This window comes from Dermacentor silvarum, chromosome 11 (assembly GCF_013339745.2).
Source record: "Dermacentor silvarum isolate Dsil-2018 chromosome 11, BIME_Dsil_1.4, whole genome shotgun sequence".
NCBI classification, from domain to species: domain Eukaryota; kingdom Metazoa; phylum Arthropoda; class Arachnida; order Ixodida; family Ixodidae; genus Dermacentor; species Dermacentor silvarum.
The window spans coordinates 46,027,813-46,050,138 of record NC_051164.1 but is presented as its reverse complement, the minus strand read 5'-3'; the positions used below and the strand labels follow the sequence as shown (position 1 = coordinate 46,050,138).

Below are 22,326 nucleotides of genomic sequence, written 5' to 3'. Positions count from 1 at the left end.
CTCAACAGTGTGAAACCGACGTCCTTTAAGCCTCAACTTGAACTTCGGTAACAAGAAAAAGTCACAAGGGGCGAGTTCAGGTGAACTTCGTGGGTGAGGGATGTACTGTGATTTGTCTGAAAGTCAGAAAAGCTCGAACAAAGAGTGATGTGTGAGGGGGCACATTGTCGTGATGCAGAAGCCAGTTGTTCTTCCGCTCCTCCGGACGCTTGCTACGAATGCTCTCTCAAAACCTCAAAACGTCACAGTCAAGCTCACGATTCACGGTTTGTCAATAGTGTAAGAATTCCTTGTGGGCTATTCCATGTAGGTTAAAAAAAACAGTGAGCATGTACTTCACATTCGCACAAACTTGACGTGCCTTTTGCGGCCGCTGAGACTTTGGAGACTTCCATTGCGACGACTGCTGTTTGGTTTGAGGATAATAGCCGTAAACCTATGTCTCATCCCCCGTTTTTACACTCGAGAATAATGTGGGATTGTCTCTGACTTTTTGCTTCAGTTCCTCACAGACTGAAACACGGTGCAGCTTCTGTTCGCCGATGAGCAGTCTTGGCACGAATTTTGCAGAAATGCGCCTCATGTTCAAAACATCCGACAAAATTCGCAGAACTGTGCCGTACAACTGTCGAACAATGTCGCAGACATCATTCATTTACAGTTCGCCTGTGATTGTCAAGGATAGCCTTACGTACTTCCGTTATGGTTTCCGGTGTTGTGTTCATTGACGGGCGTCCAGAACGTTCATCGCGATCAACACACATTCAACCCTCTTTGAAGCGTTTATGCCATAAGAACGTCCTACTTTGGCAAATGACGTCGAATCCAAAAGCGTCCTCTAGCATACGATGAGTTTCTTCCGCAGTTTTGCCTAGTTTAAAACAAAACCTGATCCAAATTATTCGCTTCTTGAAGTCTGCCATATTGGTTGCTGTGAAATGCGCCAAATCAGTGAAACATTGGGTTTTAAAACAACCCTTCGGAAAGCAGAACTTCTTCGAAGCAAGTCATTCAGCACACTGATCCTCAAGGCATACTGCTAGCCACATCTAGAGGCAGAAATGTCTACCGCACTCAGTTTACCCGTGCTTTTAATGGTCCCGAAACCTTTGGGTAGCACCTCGTAGTCATGAGTATGACTATGGCGTTCGCCTTATGGTAGCTTATAGTCGGGTACAACATAAGAAGACAGGAGAGGTCCCGCCCAGATGACCGAAGCGCGGCAGCCTATTGCCTCCGTGACTAAAGAAAAAGCCCCACCGGCGCGACTCGGCCCAGTTCGATGGCGCGGCTGCCATGTTCTCCGTCGGCGTGGTCACCGGCCCTCCGGCTTATGACGTCTGTCTATAGTGCGCGCTCATTGGTGGAGGCTCACGTGCATCCGCCTTTGACGGCCACATGCCGCTGCCTTCTAAAGTTGTACCCGACTATAGGTGTAGCTAGAGGGAGTGCTGAGGAACTCATGACATGAATGCCATGACATGCGTGTCATGTTGGGCATGAAACTGCCGCCTACGTCTTGGTGCTCTGATGGTCATTTCGTTAACTTGGGGGTGTCCCCGCACACTGCTTCGCTTAACATCGATTCGCAGAGGGTGTGCGATCTGCCGGCGTTATTTTATTTTATTTGTGGAAGTGAGAGCTAGCTTGGTTAGATAATTTTGCGGAAAGATAGCGAGGGTTATCGGGGGGGGGGGGGGGGGGGGGCTGTGCTAGCGTTCAATGATTTGCAATTTAGCTTGAGACTAGTGGCGTACTCTATATTGGCTCGTTTTTTTTTCAGATATGCGCTGTCATTTTATTCTTAATCAAGAAGTGCCAAATGTTTATTTGTTGGCGTTGTTTCGTGGCGTTGAGTGCGCATGCGCGGGGATTCAACATCGCGCAGTTGCGAATATTTGCCAATTCCATGGCATCGAAACGTCCGGCATGGCTGAAGAAAGAAGCAATGGATACACGCCTCCTGCGTTCAGCTCCACGGACGAAGCAACCCCAAGTACAAGCCGTGACAACACCCAGGGTGCTTCATCAACTTTGGGTGCCTACAGAACGTGAGCTCGCTTTTCAAATTTTCATTGAATGCTGTCACCCACACACTCGACCCAGAATAGTCTTTAACAGCTATACATTCGCTCCCACCTAAAACGTGCCATTTTGGCAGCGAACTTGAGCTTGTAAATCGGCGGATTTCTTAGCTTTATGCGCGTCGATGCTTGGGCAGCGCTGAAATATCGCCATGCTCAACGCAAAGTCAGCGGTTAAGCGGTAAAGACACGATTTCTGTCACCCCATGAAGCGAATGTATCTATCGAAGAAAATATTTTTTTATTCATGTCTGATTATTGTACTTCACGTGGCTGTGGCGCTGCGGTTCTTTAGCTAGAAGTCCCGGCTTCAATTCCGGGTGCGATCCATTCCGAGTCCGTTTGCATTAATTGCCATTAGGCAACAAATGCAAAGGACAAGCAACCATTCCGAATGACAACAGCTGGGTACAAAAGGGAATTTTTCGACTATGTAGAGTACGGTCGACTCCTAGAGGGAACGCACGAGCGCGTGGCGAGCGGTCCGCGGAGCGCCAACTGCTGGCGAGATTTGTAAACGCGGAGCATCACATAGATTCAAAAGGGTGGTGCATGCCTTGCGTCGTCTGCACGCGCATGCGCCGTGATAACGATTTGATCGGCGCAAGCGCTCACCTTGAGGTAACAGGTGAGCGCGTGCGCTAACTTCCTATGCTCACTACATTGGACTTCAATTGTCTTTTCTGTTATGAAAAGTGGCCAGTTGCTGTGAGCAGTACGTGAAAAACATACGACTAGCTTAGCGGTTAGCATAGACACAAGGTACGCAAGTGAGTCTTCGTTATCACTTTTGCCGAAGTTCCTCAGTTAGGGATTGCTCCGTTACCATTATTGTGTAAATTTTCTCAGCTGAGAGCAGCGCTTGGTCCTATTTTCTCTGCAGAGGTTTGCGCTTTTTTCTTAGTTTTTGTTTTGCTTATTACTGAGCATCGACGTGTGCCAACACACCAGCTTTCCATCCTTCTAACGTCGTGTGACTAGTTCACGCCCCATATACTGTTTTGCTGTACGGTTTTTCTCTTTTACCAAATGACATGTTTTGCTCAAAAGCCCAAGCGGCTGTTCATTCTGTGTTAAACTGCTGAGCCGACATATCGTTTCATAGCGAAGCTGTATATGGATACCCCGGCACATTTTCTGCGTCCATGCGCGTACACCGTCGCGTCGACAAAAAAAGTTTTCGTCTCCAGAGCTGGAGTAATTTTGAGTTTCTCCGTAACACAATGTTTTCTGTATGTTCAAATTACAATCCCATGCTGTCATGTCTGCAGGCTGTGTAACTCGTACTTTGCCGATTTTGTGACGCACTTTGAGGAATTTAATTAGTTCAATTATGCACTTGCACCAGGCGGAAGATCTACTAGAATGCGTATATATGCACCACTCCGGCGTACCTGCGTGCGCGCGTGACAGAAGTGGGCACAGGATCCATCTGTCCTTGATAAGTTGGCTTTCTGTCCGTTGCATCGGTCGCGCAGTGTGTGTGCTGCGACCATAATCGAGTTCAGGGGAAGATTGTTATGAAATTGCAATGACGTTCACTTCGTGAACGCGGGTTACACGAAAGCGTCAGTATGCCGCGAACATGCAACGCGCTGTCAAAGCACAATCGGTAAGGCCGCGAACGCTGTCGTGGACGCTACATTGATCTCGACGGTCTGACGCCTTATGGTGGTGGCGCTTGTGTGACGTCGTAAATAAAGTCCCTATATACATAGTTTGCACGTGACGTCATATCCGCCGCCTGCCCCGACCGTCCGCCATCGCTAGGCACCTCGCTACTAGCCGCTGGCACGCTGCGTTTGTGTTCGGCGTTCGTTTCTACGTGTTAGCGCCGCGTGTTTGCTTTCGTGAAAGCTTTGCGATGGCAAAAGTCAGGAGCCCTGAATTTTGCCCTTTCTACATGGACGAGCTTGTAGGGCCGACGCGGGCTCGCTACAAAGAAAAGGTTGGAATGTGCGACGGCGTGGACCCATACTAGCTGCACGTTGGCGTGGATAACACACCCGCCCACGACGTACGTGGATATTATTAATTATCTTGTCCCGCCCACGAGCTACATCACGCTGAACGAAATAAAGGCTTACAAATAGCTGAAGGCGCACAATTACTTCACGAGCGGTTGGATGAGGAAGGTTGCAGCGAAGCGCCTGTCGTCGGGTCTTACCATCGTCCTCGGCGAGGTGAGTCCATGAAAGCATATGTTTCTTGGCGTGCGGCAGAGAAAACTATCTCAGTATTTTTTGTGCTGCTTCATTCAGGGAAAGCTTTCTTGCCACAATGGTTCACCTATATGCACTTTTTCCCCAAGCTTCAAGACGTGTGTTCGTTTCTTTCTGCGAGTTTTGGTTTAGAGTTGTGTGCATGGTCCGTGCATGTGAATTTTGTTGCGTTAAATAGAAGTAGCCCACTATATTAAAAGCATGCAGACATTCAAATATTGCTTAGCATGTCGCTAATCGAAGCACACATACCAAGAAATGACGATACGAAGCAGTTTGTAGGCCGTTAAAAAAAATTGGGGTTTTCCGTGCTAAAACCACGATCTAATTGTGAAACACGCGCCAGTGGAGGGTTCCGGGATAATTTTGACCGCCCAGAGTTGTTTAACGTGCACTACAACACAAGTACACGGGTGTTTTTCAGAGCGGTAAAGGCGACTATGCGTGTGGGAGCGGGCGGTCACCAACCAGTACGGGGCTTTCGCTGCCGCCCTTTTACGATCATGCGTGATGTGCAGTGTTTTGGCGTGTTATATACTCGCCCGAAACAAAGTGACGACACGCACGTTGTTCAGGTCCTTCCGATTTGTCCGGGAAAGCCACAGGCACCGACGTTTCTCCGACAGCATTCTTGTGCGTTCGCACTGCCATGTTATTACGTTTGGTGTGGACCTACGCCCGGTTCTGCGTAGCTCGGCTTCGCGGCAGTGGTACCTCTTGTGCGGCAACCGAAAATCGCGCACACTGGCATGATCACAACGCGAGAAGGAACTGCGGATCAACAACGCGTCAGCGCGCGCAGCCTGCCCCAGCACGCTTCCGCAGGCCCGCAGGTGCCTAAAGATGGCGGACAGGCTCGCGGACCGGTGCGGAAGTGACGCATGTGCAAACTATGTATAAGAAAAGTACCGCCATCTACTCTTTCCTCCGCCACCTCCTCTCCTAAAGCGCTTGCTTATTTCTTTACTTTTTGCTTGCGAAAGCCAAGTTGACGGTGGCTCACCTAGAAAGTCCACGTTGAAGCTTTCAGGCCGGGCGCGCGCCGCCGCCGCCGGCGACTGCGGCTGCCCAGAGGACTTTCAACATGGCTCTGAGGGTGAAAAAAAGAAAATATAAAGAAGTGAAAAGCGCGCGCTATCATCGTCCAATCGGAGATACAGGAGAGAGAGAAGCGGCGTTTAACAAAGGATGGCGGTACTTTTCTTACATAAGGACTTTAGTCGTACACAGCTTCGCTGTGCAGTCGAGTGTAAACTATTAGAGACCACGGGAGCGGCGACTAAGCTAAGACTAAGATGCATCGCTGCGCCTTCTGACGGCTGCGCACGAAAGCTCGAGGGCAGGTACTCGCATGCGTGGCCTTTTTTACCTGCCAGCCTTCTCGTTCTGTCGCTTCAACCGCGCACGCACCGGAACGCGGGCCACTTCTGCAGTCGCCGTGGAATAACCCGCGTGATTATATCGTCATATCGTGACGAAAACACTTCATTAGTACTGGCAGCGCTGGGAGCGCGCCACTCTCTGCGCCTTGCTCAAAGACGTTCCGCGGAGCGTAACTCATGCTTTGCGTCACTTTTTCTGAAATCAAATTATGTGATAAGGTCAGGAAGCAGCGATGTCTTGCGCTCTACGATTCCACGGCGACTGCAGAAGTGGCACCTTGCGCGCTCCCGCGTTTCGGTGCGCACGCGGTTGAAGCGACCGAACGAGCATATTGGCAGATAAAAAAGGACGCGCGTGTGCAGTACGCGCTCCCGAACTTAGTCGCGTAGCCGTCAGAAGGCGCAGCGATGCAGTTTAGTATAATGTCCCTATATAAGAAAAGTACCGCCATCCTTTGATAAACGCCGCTTCTCTCTCTCTCTCTCTCTCCTGTATCTCCGATTGGACTATGATAGCACGCGCATTTCACTTCTTTATAGTTTGTTTTTTTCCACCTCAGAGCCATGTTGAAAGTTCTCTGCGCAGCCGTACTCGCCGGCGGCGGCGGCGCGCGCCCGGCCTGAGAGCTTCAACGTAGACTTTCTAGGTGCGCCACCGTCGACTTGGCTTTCGCAAGCAAAAAGTAAAAAAAAAGAAAGCGCTTTAGGAGAGGAGGCGGCGGAGGAAAGGGTAGATGGCGGTACTTTTCTTATATAGGGACTTTATTAGCCATTCCCGTAGTCTCTAAAATTTTGCACTCGACTGTGTACATCCACTTTCACACGGTAGAATGGAGGCGCAACTTTTTTACAAGTAGGAACGGACGCGAACAGACTTTGTTACGCACCGAGTCTAAATTGGTTAGCCAGTCAAAACCCACAAGGTTGATTGGCAACTACGAGTCATTATCACTGAGAAGAAGACTTGGTAAAAAGCAGTTCCTTTGTTGTTGCATTAGAAACTTAGCCTGCTTACAATTGAGAACCCCTTTTCCTGCGAAAGGCCCTAATGACATCATAGTGCATATTTCAAGTAACGAAAATTGCCTCAACGCGTGCTGCATTCTCATCAGACTTGTTCTACTCTCTACTGCACGATACGCTGCTACTGTGTGTTAAGGACGGCACTGCCCACTTCGACTGTTTCGTTCTAGAATGCTTCTGCTTTTTCGGTGCGCGGCTTTCTTGAGCTGCTTGGATTCCACTTAAGATCAACGTTTGCCTCATGGAATGATTACATTTACATTGAAAAGTGGTTTGTGCATTGGTTCTTGCATATCACCAATCGCATGCGATATTTTTCGTGCTTACCATGACCGACTTGTTGCTAGCGGCCTAGTAAAAGTTGGCTGTAAATGTTTTCCGGTTTGTGCATGACTTTTGTTACTTTTTGCTGGTGAAGGTCAAGGTTTTGAGCCTGCTGTTTCTGATTCACTTTGCGAATTCAAAGAGTGCTTGTCGCCTCTTGTTCTGACGCATGAAATACCGGTGGATGCCTCGTTAAGGTTTTGAGACTTGCTACTTAGGTTTCTCTATATCTCGTCTGACCTGGAAATATGAGAACCGAGGGAACAAACCATTGTGCCTTATCTATCAGCACATGCGAAGTTGGTAAAACATGGCGTTCTGAATCTTTGCTTCACAAATGATTTAAATAACTCTTGTGGCCACTCTTTACAGCGCAGTCTCCTTGCGCAGGCCTCCCTGCCTGACATGTGCAGGGTATCCCGAGCTTTTGTTAGTTTCGGTAACAGGAAAGATATTAAAGAAAATCAAGCAAGGAACCAAAGCACAGCAGACTGCACTGCCAGTGACAAGATGCGAGTCAAGGTGTTCCGCACTTGCACAAAGATTCCGCACAGTTTGGTGAAGATAGGCAATGAAGTAAATGTTAAAGGGTTTTTTTTTTTTTTTTTGCTCCGGAGAAATTACCAGAGCTCTGCAGGCGTGGAAGGGTCATGCCACACTACGAAATATGTGCACTATTAACCATAGGAGGTGGTTTGTAGCATGCGCTGTGGGTGTGGTTCAAGTGATTCCATTAGCTAGCGGAAGGAAGTACCTTGGCTACAACGATCAGACGTTTAAATGACTCATTGAAAGAGCATTTTTACCATGTTCACAAAGCAGTCCAAAATCATCTTGACGTCCACTGCAGAGACGACGGTTCTGCAACTGAATTTGGTAAATGTGCCGTAATTCCTAATCACCGAGAACACCTCACCTGTGAGATTATAGAGGCTCACAACAAACAGCGGTTGGGTGACCTTATCATCAGCATGCCCTCAGTTTTCCTCAACAAAAACGAAATAAAATATGTGGCCATGATGAGATAAGGGGTCTTGAGAAGTGTGACGTCATGTAAATCATGTTTTTATTATTATTTGGTTCATGTCTAAAAGATATACTTCATGCCGTTTCGTAAATCAGCGCCTGTGTTGTCTCATTTCTTCCGTCCTTGTCTTTTGAGCTGTGCAGTCATTCCGATATTGACTGACCAACCCCCACGAGATTCCACTTCTGCACGTTATAATTTCAACTTCTTTTGTCAAAGTAGTGTAAGACCAATACCATTATTTATTGCAGGATTTCTGATGGCCCTTGCCCTTACCAGTGGAACACGCAGCGCGGGCCAATACGCGACGGGACTTACAGCGTCGATGGTACGTAGGCGATGGCCGTTTGACACGGGTGCAACTTGCGAATGCACTTCACAACAAACATGGCACACAGCCGCAATGAATGCACCGTGGCAGCAGCGAATTTATTGCGCATAAGGACGCACTTTACCAACACCACCAAGTGTCGACGGTTATCCAGAGGAGGGCATTTCTGTAATTTTCGCCATTTTAATCTCTCGCGTTATCTTGTTTTTTTTTATTTCACACATTGTTTGTACATTTAGAGAAGGTGTGTCCGAAGCTCCATTTCTTGCAGTACTGACTATAAAGTCCGCACTTGTAACGTACTTTCATGCTTTGTGGCATTGACCCGTGAATTAACACTTCTCCACTGCTTTCCAAGCTGATCTGGTGTCGCGACAACACGGCTGTCAAGTGTGCTAATTAAGCAATCTATTTTTTAAGTTCTCTGGTAGTCTATCTATGGCCTACACAAGGGTGTAGGGGATACCAGCCGTTTTTGTTTTCGTAATGAGCTGCTAAACAAGCACTGCTGACAGCCTGAGTTTTCTTAGTAACTTCAGCTACAGGAGTCAGTAAAGGGGCATCGGATAAACGGTTACTCAAAGGAGAGTACGTCTTTGACTGACGCAGGTTTGTATTATATATAGGAGGTCAAGAATTTTAGGGTATGCTTCAAACAAAAAAAAAAAAACTGTAGCCCCTCGGTTGAAATGTGTCCTCTCAATTTTTTTGGCCTTGACTGCAACGGGCAATGTATACCGTTTGTATTAGTTCAACAACAAGCGTGAACTTAGTGAAGCATTTCATGGACTCATGCCTGGATGCTACAGCAAATATATTGGGTCGAGGGTTGCAGGCACAAGAAACCGACATGCCGTTTGTCGCCTCGAACACTTTCCTGTTCTGTCCGAGGTGTCAGATAGAGCTTAGTATTCGTCAGAAGAGTCGAACATTGCAGAATCTTTCTCGTTCTTGGCTCCCTCATCGGCACGAAGTTCTTGCATGCGCTCAAGACAGAGTTTTAGAAAGAAAAAGCGCCATGTACGCAAGCACTGCAGTAAGGTTCCCCTACGAACAAACACTTCTTACCTCGCACCATTCATCTTAATGAAATCTTCATTTCCTATGAATCGCCCTTCCACAGCGCCGAATGATCACCGTTGCTGTTATTTCATGCCATACAGGTGCCTCTGACAATGGAAGGACTGGTTCCCTGCTTCAGAGGTCTAGCACCAGTATCGATAACGCAAGGCCCAGCACGAGCCGTGCTGGCATGGCGGAAGCACCAGCCCTCTTAGAAGACGGCGCCAGGTAAGCACACATTAAAAAGTTTCATTGCAAAAAACTCCGAGACGACAATGAATGCTTGCCGTGGTGCAACTATGCCTGGACGCTCTAACTGTTCCCGGGAAGGGGCTAGCTGTGATGCCTGAAACAGGCACCACGTCAGCAGTTTTCATCATGCGACAGTTGGAGCTGGCGTCAACATACTTTATGGTTACAACAGCGCAACTGGACACGGACAGACTAAAAAAGGGCGCACACCCCACTGCGGAACCGTGAAGCTACACAATCTCGCCCGATTTTCCATTCTGTTAGCACACTGCAATGTGCGGCACACTTGCAGCTTTGTTACCAACTTACTTACTCCCCGTTATGAAATATATGAAGGTAGTCAGAATCAAAGATGTTCATCTAAAAGAAGGCTCATCAAATGAAACAGGGGATGTCCTAAGTTTACGGATGCAATGTAGCGTCAGTACGCAGGCAGTAATCAGGCTGGTCGAAGTTAATCCGGAGTCCCTCATTACGGCGCACCTCATAATCAGATCTCGTCGGCTTCTCGATTGTTTAACCGCTCCATTGATTCATACGGCGCTGACTGGCAATCTGGTTGACGTGAACGCAACATTATAAAATTGCAAGGCTTCCTAATGCAAAAAGGGTAAGGCGTGCAGACACCGACACAAGATAAGAGAAGTGGACAACACGAACGCCGACTATCAACTGAATGAAGCACTGAGGCGAAAAACGAAAGATACAAAACTCAACCGCGCATGCTCTGGAATGGTAGCACCACGTGTCAATCGGGTAAGCGTGCCGGTCTACGTGAGAGATAACTGTTGAGGCAATTGATCTCTTCCTTATGTAAGCTAATCCAAGGCTGACTCACGCACGCACTTCCAGCATTATTGATATGCCAAGCCTCGACAATTAAACGCGTATCTTCATTCCTATGTCTCTACAGTATCGCGCATTCATATAACTCTGGCGTGCAGTTACAATCTTGGCAACCTTGGCAGTGTAAGGAAAGATTGGAGGGCGATCGGTGCGCTATTGACTGAACGCTCTTTTATGCGCCATTAGCCTCTGATTGGTACACCGCCCTGTTTGCCCTACGTATAAATGGCCACAGCTAAAGGGAAGTTTCTATACCACACCCATACGTCACTCAGTAAAATTGTTGTTCTTGATGTGCTTCACTGGACAAATATCTGTTCTTTTTTTTGGCTTTCACCTGTTTCTTTTCCCTCTACACGGCAGCGCATATCTTACCTAGCTTATTGGGAGCAGTGAAAACAACATTAACACCATATCTACATACAACCTTGTTAAGCCTGTGCGATACTGAATGAATGTAAGAAAACGCCACGACTGAATGTAAGAAATAGCCTTGCTGTTTGTTTTCTTTAATCACGTCCGTTCCCCGCGAAATCGGTTTCTTTAGGCGTTCAGCTACAGTGGCCACTGCCATGCTAGGACAACCTGCTGTTAATAGGCGCCGGACGTGTGCCTTAAAACTGGCGCTCATTTTGTTCATGCACGATCTGGTGAGAGAAGACTTCAGGGACGACATGGCAATTCCATTTTTAACTACATTGGAATGCTTGGATTGAAAGTTTAAGAATGGCTTCGACGATCTAGTGGAGTACTTCCAACACACGTGAACCAAGGAAATGCCAAGAAACTGCATTACGCGTTTCTGAGGCAATTCCTTTGCAAACTTTAGTCCTCCTCCATTAAGTTTCAATTGCTCGCTTACTGACGTAACAGCGGAACCAAAATCATCCCTATTGCAGAAAAACAAGTAATGCTCAGCGTAACGAAATACCTTAATAACACAATCTCACTAGGCCTTCTCTAAGCAGCTGTCAATCTTGCTCCGGTAAATATCACTAAGAATAGGGGCAACCCTTTGAACCCATCCAAATTCCAGATTTCTGCAGAAACACGCCCAACCAGCGTCGACTTTAAGAACATTGAAATAATTTCTAAAACTGACTCTTGCGCTTGTTCTTTAATGCACTCCTTTACGGAATTGAACAACCCGTCATGCGGAGAGGAGTAATTCAAGTCTTCGATATTCATACAAAAAGCTGTATAATCACCAGGATTTTTCTGTCAGAAACTGTACTAATGCCTGAGAATTACGCGAGCGAAAGGGGCCTGAGAAAACTAGTGAAGCTAAGCAGTTGTGCAGGTAACTAGCACACAGACCTGCCATGTTCCTTTCTCTGACACTACAGCACGAATAGGAATATCTTGCTTATGGGTCTTCGCCGAGAAAAACAGTTCTGAGGTGATAGATTTTGCTTTCTTGACATTAGAGACAATACTATCAAGAATATTTCTTAAAGGGGCCCTGAACCACCCCTCGGGCTTTCTGAAATAACATAGTCCGCGGGTAACATAAGCTGCTGTGAACATCTCAGCCAAGTTTTGCTGTCGTACGCGGTGCCTGGAGCTCGCAAGCAGACCACGAAGTCACCTTTCTCTCAAACGCTCTCATTTCAACAGAGCCATGATCCTCACTCTCTTCTGTGTGCTTTATTGCGCAATAAAGCACATTCCAATACGCGGCTGCTATTCGTTGCTGCTGTCTGTTACACCGCGGCCGCCGCTGGGTGCCGCCACGAGTCCACTGGCTAAGCGTATTGCGGCTCTCTGAGGACAGCCGCGTTTGGCTTACGTTTAGCGCGGCATCAGTACCAAATCGGAAATTTTAACTGCGCGCCACGATGACGTTCTGAAGGCGTAGCGCTGTGGCCCCGCCGTAGCCTTCGCAGAGCAAGGCATTGAAGAAGGAAGGGGGAGCACAGCTGAGGCTGTGTTTGATTGCCCATGACTCCGCGTCTGCTGAATGCATTGAAGCACTTTTTGCGGCAAAAATATTTCTGAAATAGCCTATTTTCACATCAAGTGTCTTTCTGCACTTCGATCAAAAGTGGTTGAAGGCCCCTTTAATAGGAGATCGACCGCACGTTGCTTTACTGCCGCTTGAGTTTTACTGACTGAAATTTCTTTTCTATAGCTGATAACGCTTTTACTGATAACATGTCATCTGGCATAACTACGAAATACCCTTCTTGTCTGATATTTGAGGCCGGGTTTAAAATTATATGAAACACAGAGTTCCAGCGGGCAGCTGAAGTTTCAGAACGGACTAGATTTGCGTAAGCATTGCGACAGTTTGTCAGCCTATACTTAAATACTGTAGGTATGTAAACTTTATTCAAAGATGTAATGTTGGTGCACGAAAATATTTCACGAATATTTCATTTTAAGAAAAATGTATCTGCTCAGCCATGACAATGCTTCCGGCCATGCCACTTTCGAGGCGATGCCTCGCACACCCATATCCTGGCATTTCCAAGGCGGCACTCTGCGCGTTAGAAAAGCTCCCATAGAAACTGGCAATATCTAGGTAATATTTGGGAAACTCTATGCTAGAGACTCATGAAGCCTGCTCGCATAGTGTCCACCACCATTCTGCACTTAGCGTCATGGCACATGTGCGGCCCAGGCAGACTCTTGGAAGTCAAGTGAAATTCTGCAGGTGGGGAGGATAACAAATAGATGGTGAGCAAAGAAGGCCTTGGTACGCACTTGCTTCCCGCTCATACAGTGTTGTAGGTGGCCTAATCTGTGCTTCGCAATCACGTGCAAAAGGGAGTGGCATGAGGGAACGTTGCCTTTGGGACAAACACCTGTAGTATCATGTGTCGGTCCTCCCCATCACACCATCGTTGTTACCCTGAATGTTCGAGGTCGTTAGCATGTCTTATGGGTGTGTTTGTGCACTGGACTCAAGCGTTTGGTTAATAATCGAGTCATAATTAGAATTTGCAGCCTATAATGCAACGAGCCTTACTTTGTTCTAATACCTCGCTATAGATGTTATAGCTTCGTCCTTCGGCGGGGACTGCGTTTTCGTGCCACAAGATGGCTTCTATTTTCTCTTATAGCTCGAAGTATATGCCCTGAGGCTAATATGTCTATGTACCTGAAGAATTCAGGAAGCAAACGTTTCAACATGGGCAAGGGTGGCTGAACGGGCATACTGTGAATGTTGCATCTATGGTTAGCAGCATGACGATCTACATGGGCAGGAGGTTCTCTCATTTCTCTTACTTCCCATGTAATCGTCACGCTGCTAACCAAAGTTTCATTAACGGGCCCGTTCGTCGCGAGATCGTCCCCTCGTCGAAACGTCGGCTTCAGCTACAGTCTTTGTGCTAACACTGTTAACCACCTCAGGGCTGAGTGCTTATGTTAATATTTCTTGTGGTGTAGATTTTCTGAGATCACCGAGGTTGGCCAATTGAACACGCAGTACCACCCGGCTGAAGGCACATCCACCGTCTACGGTAGGTGTCGGAATGTTTTCAGCTGCTTGTAAACCACGCCTTGCCGTGCAGGTGATTGGGGAAGCTACCGTCTCCTATCGTGTATGACACACTTGAACAGCATCGCCGCTGTTCACGCTTCTGTCCCCATCAATTGGCCCTGTACATTCTACACGGTTTCATATTACCAAACGTGAACTGTGGCCGCATGAACGTAGGTTCACGGGTGAGAAGATCATCATCAGGCCTAGATTTATGTCCACTGCAGGACGAAGCTCTTCCTGTGATGTCCAATTAGCTATGTCCTGCGCCAGCTGATTCCAGCTCTCGCCTGCAAATTTCGCAACTTCATCATACCACCTAGTTTTCTGCCGTCCTCGACTGCAGCTTCCCTTCTCTTTGCTATCCGTTCCGTAACTCTAATGGTCCACCGGTTATCCATCCTACGCATTACATGACCTTGGGGATGTGTATTGAAGTGGATAAATACATGATGAAATCAACTGCGCTGCTCTTCTTGTCCCTTACCTTACATTGCACGAAAAAAAGTGCCGTAGAATAGTCCATAATTATTAAATGCATTAAGAACAATAGACGTCGACGAAAGCGACGTACGATATCTTTTGTACAAACGGCGTCAAATGAAACGCAAACAAGAGTGCATAACTGAAGGTAAAGTGGGTGCTGTCTAGTCATCACCATTCACAGGCACGCACATCTGGTGTGACCTAACCGCGCGATGATGCTCCAGCTATGCCGCTATATGTTCGTTTCTTAATGGCTATCTTTTATTTGAAAGCTAAAAAATATGACGTTAGTAATGATGGCAGCGCCAACTGTAGCACACGCACCACTGTTTGCGTTTCATTTGACGCCGACAGCACATATATACGGTTTCGCCCACTGTGCGCTTATACTGGCTCTGTACTTCAATATGCTAGCTCCTGTTTTCTTTCATTTAGAGTGCAGCTATTATGGCCCGTTCCCACTGAGACATGCGGCGTCTGGAGGAGCGTGGAACTAAGTTCGGCGGCGATAAGATCCACCGGAATAGCTCTTTCGGCGCCGATCGGTCCCAGACCGATTTTTGCGGCAGTTGCCGCCGGATTCCCTCACCGCGACCAATCAGAGTGAGAGTCAGAAATTAGAAAGATCGCGGCCACGCTCGACGCGCTCGTCACGTCGCAGTCTTCAAAGTCCGTCGCGACATCGGAAATGCTCATCGAATTGGTGCGTAACCACCCCGTTCTTCTCGGAAAGCGCTACGTGAAGCAAAAGACAACGTGACCCGCCAAGGTGGCGTGACCAAGCTTTACACGCTCTTGCAAAGCAGGACGAACCCACCACCCCCGCTGACATCGTCTCTTCGGCGAATGCGTCTTCATCGCCAAAAAGGTGCTTGCCAGCAAGCATAGCCGGGCTGCCTCTTCTTGCTAACGGCACGGGTGCTGAATAATAAAAAAAAACACCGCCCAAGCATTCCGTACAGATGGTTCACCAGCGAAGCTGAAACACGCGGCCCCGGTGTTTAGCAGTGGGTTAATGCAGACACTGTATGGAAGCATTTCTCAATTATTGGTTACATGTTTGTGGTGCTAGAGGAACACAAGCGCCAATGGTGGGCCGATACTGCTAACCAGGACACCGAGCTAACTCGAGATAGCGAACGCATGCGAGAACAGCGAGCCACAGCAGCGGCGTTGCGGGCAGAGCAGCATCAACGTGGCAATGGTGGGAACGCGTTCGCTAACGACGTCACTAACGGCGCTGCCAAGGTGCCACGTGGCCTACTGCAAGCTTTCGCCTTTTTTTTTTTAGCAGCGAAGCTCCTTATAGCGGCACCCGTTCCGTCCCCGTCGTAGTAGTAGTAGTGTGTAACCAGTCTGAGAAAAATGAGAAAAAAAATTCCGAAGTTGTGTCCGTAGCGCGGAATCTAACCAGGGACCCCTCGCTTCCGAGCGCGCGGCGTTAGCCCACTACGCCACGAAGCGCACATAGGCACACGCACCACGATGGCAATAAATACCCAACATTAACGAAAGGCCGCGTTTCTAGCGCGTTTCTAACGCGTTTGTGCTAGCGCGTTACGGCCCGTGCAAGAAGCTGGTGTAAGACGCTGTGGCCTCTCCGCCTTACCTTCAACGCGTTTCGAACGCGCTGCCCAAGGCGGTGGCAAGTCAAGTTCAAGTCGAGGAGCGTTTATGAATACGGGGGGTATACTCTCTCAGCAGTCATGTGATGGCGTCGGCAAACGTGGTGCACGTTCCGGCATGTGTAAATGGCTGCGTAAGACGCTGTGGCCGCTCCCCCTTACTAGAGAGTACTGCACGTTTCTAACGCGTTTGCGCTAGCGTCCCCTTAAGCGGGAGATCCGATGATTCCCTCCGGAGCTTCGCCCACTCATCATCATTCACCCCGTGGATATGCTGTGATTTTTTTTCTCTCCTGGCTCAGCACGCTGCGGAGAGATGCTAATGACGCCACCACCCGCAGTCCACAGGGGTATGTGCCATTGCGTTTGGGCCCCTTCTGCACTATCACTAGGACAATTCCGTTCGCTGTAGACGCCGTAATCCCCAATGTGAACGCACCATTCGGCGCCAGTTCCTGCGGCGAAGGTCGGCGTTCGCGTCCCTCATAACCAAGCGAAGGAGCACAGCCAACAATGAAAGAGAACGCGGGGCGCAGCTTGAGATGAAAGACGACGATAGCAAAGAGAGCGCGAGGAGGGAACCGTAGAAGGATGATGTGTCGGAACCATGAGATGGAAAGCGGAGGAGGCGGCTATGGCGAAAGCGTGAAAAAAGCGTAGTGCGGTGACGATAGCTACGAGATGGCGCCAGAGTAGCGCGCGTCGTCTGTTCACCGATGACGCCACCGGTACCATATCTGGAAACACGCTGCATAAGCTGAGGTATGTCTTCGGTGGCTGCTGCGAATAGCGCCCACGCTCGACTTTTCGCGATCTCACGATTAGACGAGCAGTCGCGCCGCACTTAGCTCCGTTTGCAACGTGCCGCACGAGACAGATTGTCAGCGCCAGCCAATATATAGCGAAATGAAAACGCGTAAAGGACTGCGCTCAAATTTCGCATTAGGGGGTATACATCTTCGTCGGGAAAATTTTTTTAAAGTTTCGCTTTCGAATAAGAGAACGAGAAAATAAACAATATCGCAGAATAGGGTGACGGATCATTACGCAGTACTGTCAAGCAGTACCTTGGCCTTTCAACCGTGATTACTGAACAGCGGGCACTTCACCTTTAGTTATGCTTCGGTCACGCTATCCGCTGTTCGCGTTTCATTTAACGTCGATTGTACTTGACAAACAGACGAGGACAAATAACATGCCTTTCTTGACGTCATTGCGATATTGAGTTGCGGGTCCCCAAGGAAGAGTAACATTCCCCACAAGAGTTTTGTACCCCAGGCACAGTCGGAGAAGATTCGTCCGTGTGATAAGAAAATATATTTGGCCCTTAAACCAACCAATTTTGTTGTACTAAGCATTATTAAGCATTGTTTGCCTCATTCTATAGTCACAGACAACCCAAGAATGGAGTGCAAACACCGCCCACAAAAAACGTAGGGCACCTCTCCTTCCAAATCTCAAAGAAAGCCAAGCCAGGTTGAATCCGCTCACAGCTGAATAAATTTTATCTGATAATGTAAATGCTAAATTTCACGATTTAAATGAACGAATCATTTTGTCATATTCTGTGCGCCCTTTGTTGTATAAGTTTGTTTCTTTCTGAATGTAAGGAGATTTAAACGGCGTCGATGTAGACGCACTGGAAAATGTATTCCTCCAGACATTTTATTTGCTCCAAAGATAAATAGAAAATCTGGTTTTAGTAATAAAATGAACTCGAAAATTTTTATAGGTCATTTTGGCACCGTGAACAAATCCAGAGTTAAAAAAACGCACAATATATGTGATTCTGTCTGCATGAACTCATCGCTATTATTTTTATGACATGGCAGAATTATTAAAATAGTCTGTCTTGAGACCTTTCCTCACTGATCTGAGTATTCTTCAGGTGGCACAGGTAACTCTAAGCTCTAATCTGCGTTTTTTTTTTTGTACATCGGTTCGTCACATCTGTTACGCGATCTGTGGCAACACGTTATTAATTTCACACTGTCATGCAGTTTTAAGTACATGAGCTTCACAACATTATATAGCAAAACAATTCACCGGCGATTACGATACTCCCTAATGGTAATTTTGAGGGCAGCTGTTCAGGTGAATTGAATTCGCGATATATTGTGCAAAAGAATTCCATTCTGAACGACAGGGTCGCTAAGGCTCTGCTCGGGCACCTTGTTTAGCAGCAGCGGCAAGCGAAGCAATTCCCCAGTTCCGTCGCTATATCTTTTCAACAAGAATCTCCTCGTGGATTCAACATAAGGCTCCGGTTCAAATCTGCAGTTGTGCTCTCGTGCGCTATCTTGTGCCTCCATCGCTTGAAAATTGTGTGGTTTTGTACCCCAGGCACAGTCGGAGAAGATTCGTCAATGGTGATAAGAAAATAATGGGGCCCTTAAACCAACCAATATTGTTGATAAGCCAGGTGATAATGAACCATTGTTTGCCTCATTCTATAGTGAGTGACAACCCAAGAATGGAGTGCAAACATGCGCCCACAAAAACGTAGGGCGCCTCTCCTTCCAACTCTGAAAGAAAGCCAAGTCAGCTGGAATCCGCTCACAGCTCAATAAATTTGATCTGATAATGTAAATGCTATAGTAATCGAATAACAAAATACCGCTGTTACAAGCTAAATATTACGTTTGGTTAAGCGCTGATGTAAGCATCACCCCCAAAATTCCCCATCATTTCAGGTTTCATCCTAACACCAGTGGCACAGAGACCTCTGTACGGAGAAAACAGTTGCTTTAAATGCGGAGTGCAGTTTGAAGTCACAGATATGAGTGAGCCTAATTGGCTGATGCATCTGCAGAATTATTTGAGTTGGACGGCATGCCTATAACATTTTATTCTTAGCTTGTCACCGGGTATAACCACTTTGCTGTAGGTAGGTTAGTGGGTGACTATGCAGGTAGCTTCTTGTCTCGGACCATTCATATAAAAAGAAAGTAATTGCGATGGCCAAATCAAACATCTGCCATCGAGCACAGAAGATGGGTGCTTAATTTTGCCAAAAAAAAGTAATAAAGCAGTAGCCCCTCCCCTGTCGAGGAAATCGGGTAAGCGAAGCATGTCGTGTGTTACTTAGGTGTTCCTCCGAACGAATCGCACTGACCAGTACCATGTTGCGTGCTTTCGGATGAGAAAATCGCGTTGAAACCTTGCCGTTGCACAGGGGAATTTGGCGCTAGCGTTACTGAGGCATGCGGCACCGTTGTCGGGTTCCTGGAGGGCAAGACGGCGCTGATGTTTGGACTCAACATTGCGCTACCCCAATTGAGGGTCGGCGACTCTTCTCTGACGTTTGGCCTCAACACCGCGCTCCCTTAACTCGGGGTCCGCGGCTCTTCGCCGACGTTTCGCCTGGGCTCCGGAAGCCCTCACGCTAGAATCGGCGCGTCGGCGACGAGCCCTTTCCCGAGCGCGTTCATCCTGGACAGATTTCTATGAAATTTCCTCAAAATTAAATCTGTCCGTTACGTAAGACAATGAACGGCTCATGCCCCCTGCAATGGCTCATACCCCCGTAAACGTGGCTTCCCCATTACGACGACATAAGTTATTTCCACGCTAGAATGATTAGCGGCAGCGCAGGCAGCTGTGGACGAAGACGTCGACGAATGCGGGAGCAGTGGCACGAGCGCTTGCCGAACACGAGCGCAAACCGAGGGGCGCCAACGAGCCAGCTGCGGAAGAAGACGTTAACGCTCGAGGCAACGCTGATAATCTTGCGCGTACGTGGACTCACCGAAATCGTTAAATTATAAAAAGCCTCACTTCAAAAAATCAGACCACTGGCGCACGCATACTTATGTCGTTCTAAAGCCACCCAGCTTTTTCAAAACGTATATCGCGTGAGTAGCGTGCTAGTTTCTAGTGTTCTTTTCATCTGAGAGCTCACATTTTGGGGCGCTGTTAGACTGCATTGTCTTCGGGATTTGCCCCCGTTCTTCAGTATGTTCATGGTAGCAGCTGACGCTTCGTAGAAACTCTGCGACGTTGCACTGACGGCATGATTGGCCCAGGTCGAACAGGTTTGAACATTTTATGGCCTGAATATAAATGCCACGGTCACTTTAATGTAGACCGCATGATGTAGGTATAATTGCACACTGTATATGATTGTACAACGCTTACACTTAGCGCATATTACGCCACAATCAGCGTTCTTCTCAGTAATGCACGTTGAGTATCTCTGTAGGATCCGAAAATGGCATGTGTAAACTCGCATCAAACGACTGCAGAAATCGTGCGGTTCGCACACCACAACCGCCTTCAACACGCTGGTCCGCTTGACAAGGTTCCGCGGAACCCCAAACAATGCTGGATAGCCAGGTACCCGCAAAATTATTCTCATCAGGTTGATGTTTCTTGTTTTACTGTGCAGTTAAAACACGTTTTACAAATCTGTGTTACCCTCGATCCATACTGGACATGACCAAGGATTGAAGGCAAGCCGATTTTTCGAAAGGGAAATTTGTCATCTGCCCGCCTGTAGCACGAATGTAAAAATAAACCCCGCGCGGGATTCTCAAAATGACAGCTTTCCGGTACATGAAAAAAAGTTCAGCTTTTTTTTTCTTTCTTTACAGCATGCCGGGTAAAGGAGAATTTTTCTTGGCAAGGCGGATGACAATTTTCTCTTGAATGAACTATTCTGTGGGTTTCGGGGTTAACTGATATGTCATCAGCCGGATTTCGGGCGATTGACTTGTATGGTAGACGATTGACAGTTTACTTTAAATTCACCTCTGCATATGCCACAGCCAAGCATCTTAAGAAAAGCTTTCACATTTAGTCAGAAAGACTGAGAATGAGCACCCAATACGAGTGCAATAAATTGAGTTAGACCGACGCGGCTTTCCGTCGTGCAATTTCTCAATAACAGCGCAAACTAGTACGTAGTGACTGGTCCGTGGATGCTTGTTATATCTTGTTTTATGACATGCAACACCGGCGGCTGATGCACAGTTGCCTATCAGAGAGCCAATGCATTATGAAAACGTGACAAGAAGCTGAAAAAAAATCTGGTTTTGCAAGGTCTGCTAAGCTCTAGTCTATAGGAATAAAATACAAAGCAATAAAACGATGAACAACTCCGAAAACACATATTTCTGTTCCGTCTTCTGTCGCTTGCATTTACAGAATCACTTTAGATGGCCGCAGTGCTGTCAGTGCTTCTTAGCCCTAAGACTCTACGAAAGTTTTCGCTACCCGCGCGTTCCTAGCGCGGAATTTCGCACAGTGGGGAATAAGCACCTCTGATTTCAGGGCATACAGACAAGACGGGAAACGGGAGCACCGGTTACCCACTTCCGGTGTACTGCAGCCGCGTCGACTACGCAGTGCCCAGTACAAGCCACATGGCTATGGAGGAAGCATCGGGCATTTTGGGAAACGATGCTTGGTGAGCCAAACTCTTGTAACAATTCCTTTCAATAGAGCAATTCAGTGACGCAAAACACAACGCTGCCTATGACTCAATTACGCTTGCACTGATGAACTTGTGTGAGGGATGAAAGCATTGATGCCTGAATTTGCCAAATATTAGCGGCTGCTCTGACAGTATCCAGTTGGCGTAAACAGGAAGCTTTAGCTCAAGAACTACCACTTAAGTGCATGGGAAAGCAGAAAGCAATTTGATCGGCAGCAGACTGCAAAACCATTAGTGAAGTTTGTGGCATTAAAAAAACTAGAAACTGTCCAATGTAAGGCTGTGAGGTTTATTCACAACAAATATAAACGTACGGATTCCCCTACTAACCTGTTGGTTGCCTCTGGCCTTCAGACATTAGAAGCTAGAGCGATACAATCCCGATTAATATTTCTTTTTCACATTCTTCATAATACTTATAAAATTGACCATTCCAAATATGTCGCTTATTCAGAGTCACGTGAAAGCCGACATTGCATACATTGGTGGAATATTCTCACAAGGTCGACGCATTTAAACGCTCATTTTTCCCATCTACAATACGAAAATGGAATCTTTTAGATCGCAATATAACAAGCGCTAACACTGTCTGAGTTCCGCACCAAAATAGAGGCACTAACTTTAAATTGACAAACAGCATGTTTACGCAATCTAACAGGCTGACTGTCTCATCGTAAAGGATATATATATATATATATATATATATATATATATATATATATATATATATATATATATATA

At 47.3% G+C, this 22,326-nt stretch overlaps 1 protein-coding gene across 1 annotated transcript; it reads left to right on the top strand.

The window, feature by feature from the left end:
- The first annotated feature begins 1,874 nt into the window (after window positions 1-1,874).
- On the top strand, window positions 1,875-21,562 carry LOC125941299 (uncharacterized). The gene is made up of 5 exons (XM_049658291.1): window positions 1,875-2,051; window positions 8,314-8,390; window positions 9,557-9,683; window positions 13,947-14,020; window positions 21,423-21,562. The coding sequence occupies exons 1-5, from the start codon at window positions 1,930-1,932 to the stop codon at window positions 21,560-21,562; spliced, it is 540 nt and encodes a 179-aa protein (XP_049514248.1). The 5' UTR covers window positions 1,875-1,929.
- The last annotated feature ends 764 nt before the right edge of the window (window positions 21,563-22,326 follow it).

Coding starts and splice junctions, on each gene's coding strand:
- LOC125941299 (XM_049658291.1), top strand. CDS start 1,930: ATGGCTGAAGAAAGAAGCAATGGATACACGCCTCCTGCGTTCAGCTCC. Junction 2,052..8,313: donor ACTTTGGGTGCCTACAGAAC/GTGAGCTCGCTT, acceptor TATTTATTGCAG/GATTTCTGATGGCCCTTGCC. Junction 8,391..9,556: donor CGGGACTTACAGCGTCGATG/GTACGTAGGCGA, acceptor CATGCCATACAG/GTGCCTCTGACAATGGAAGG.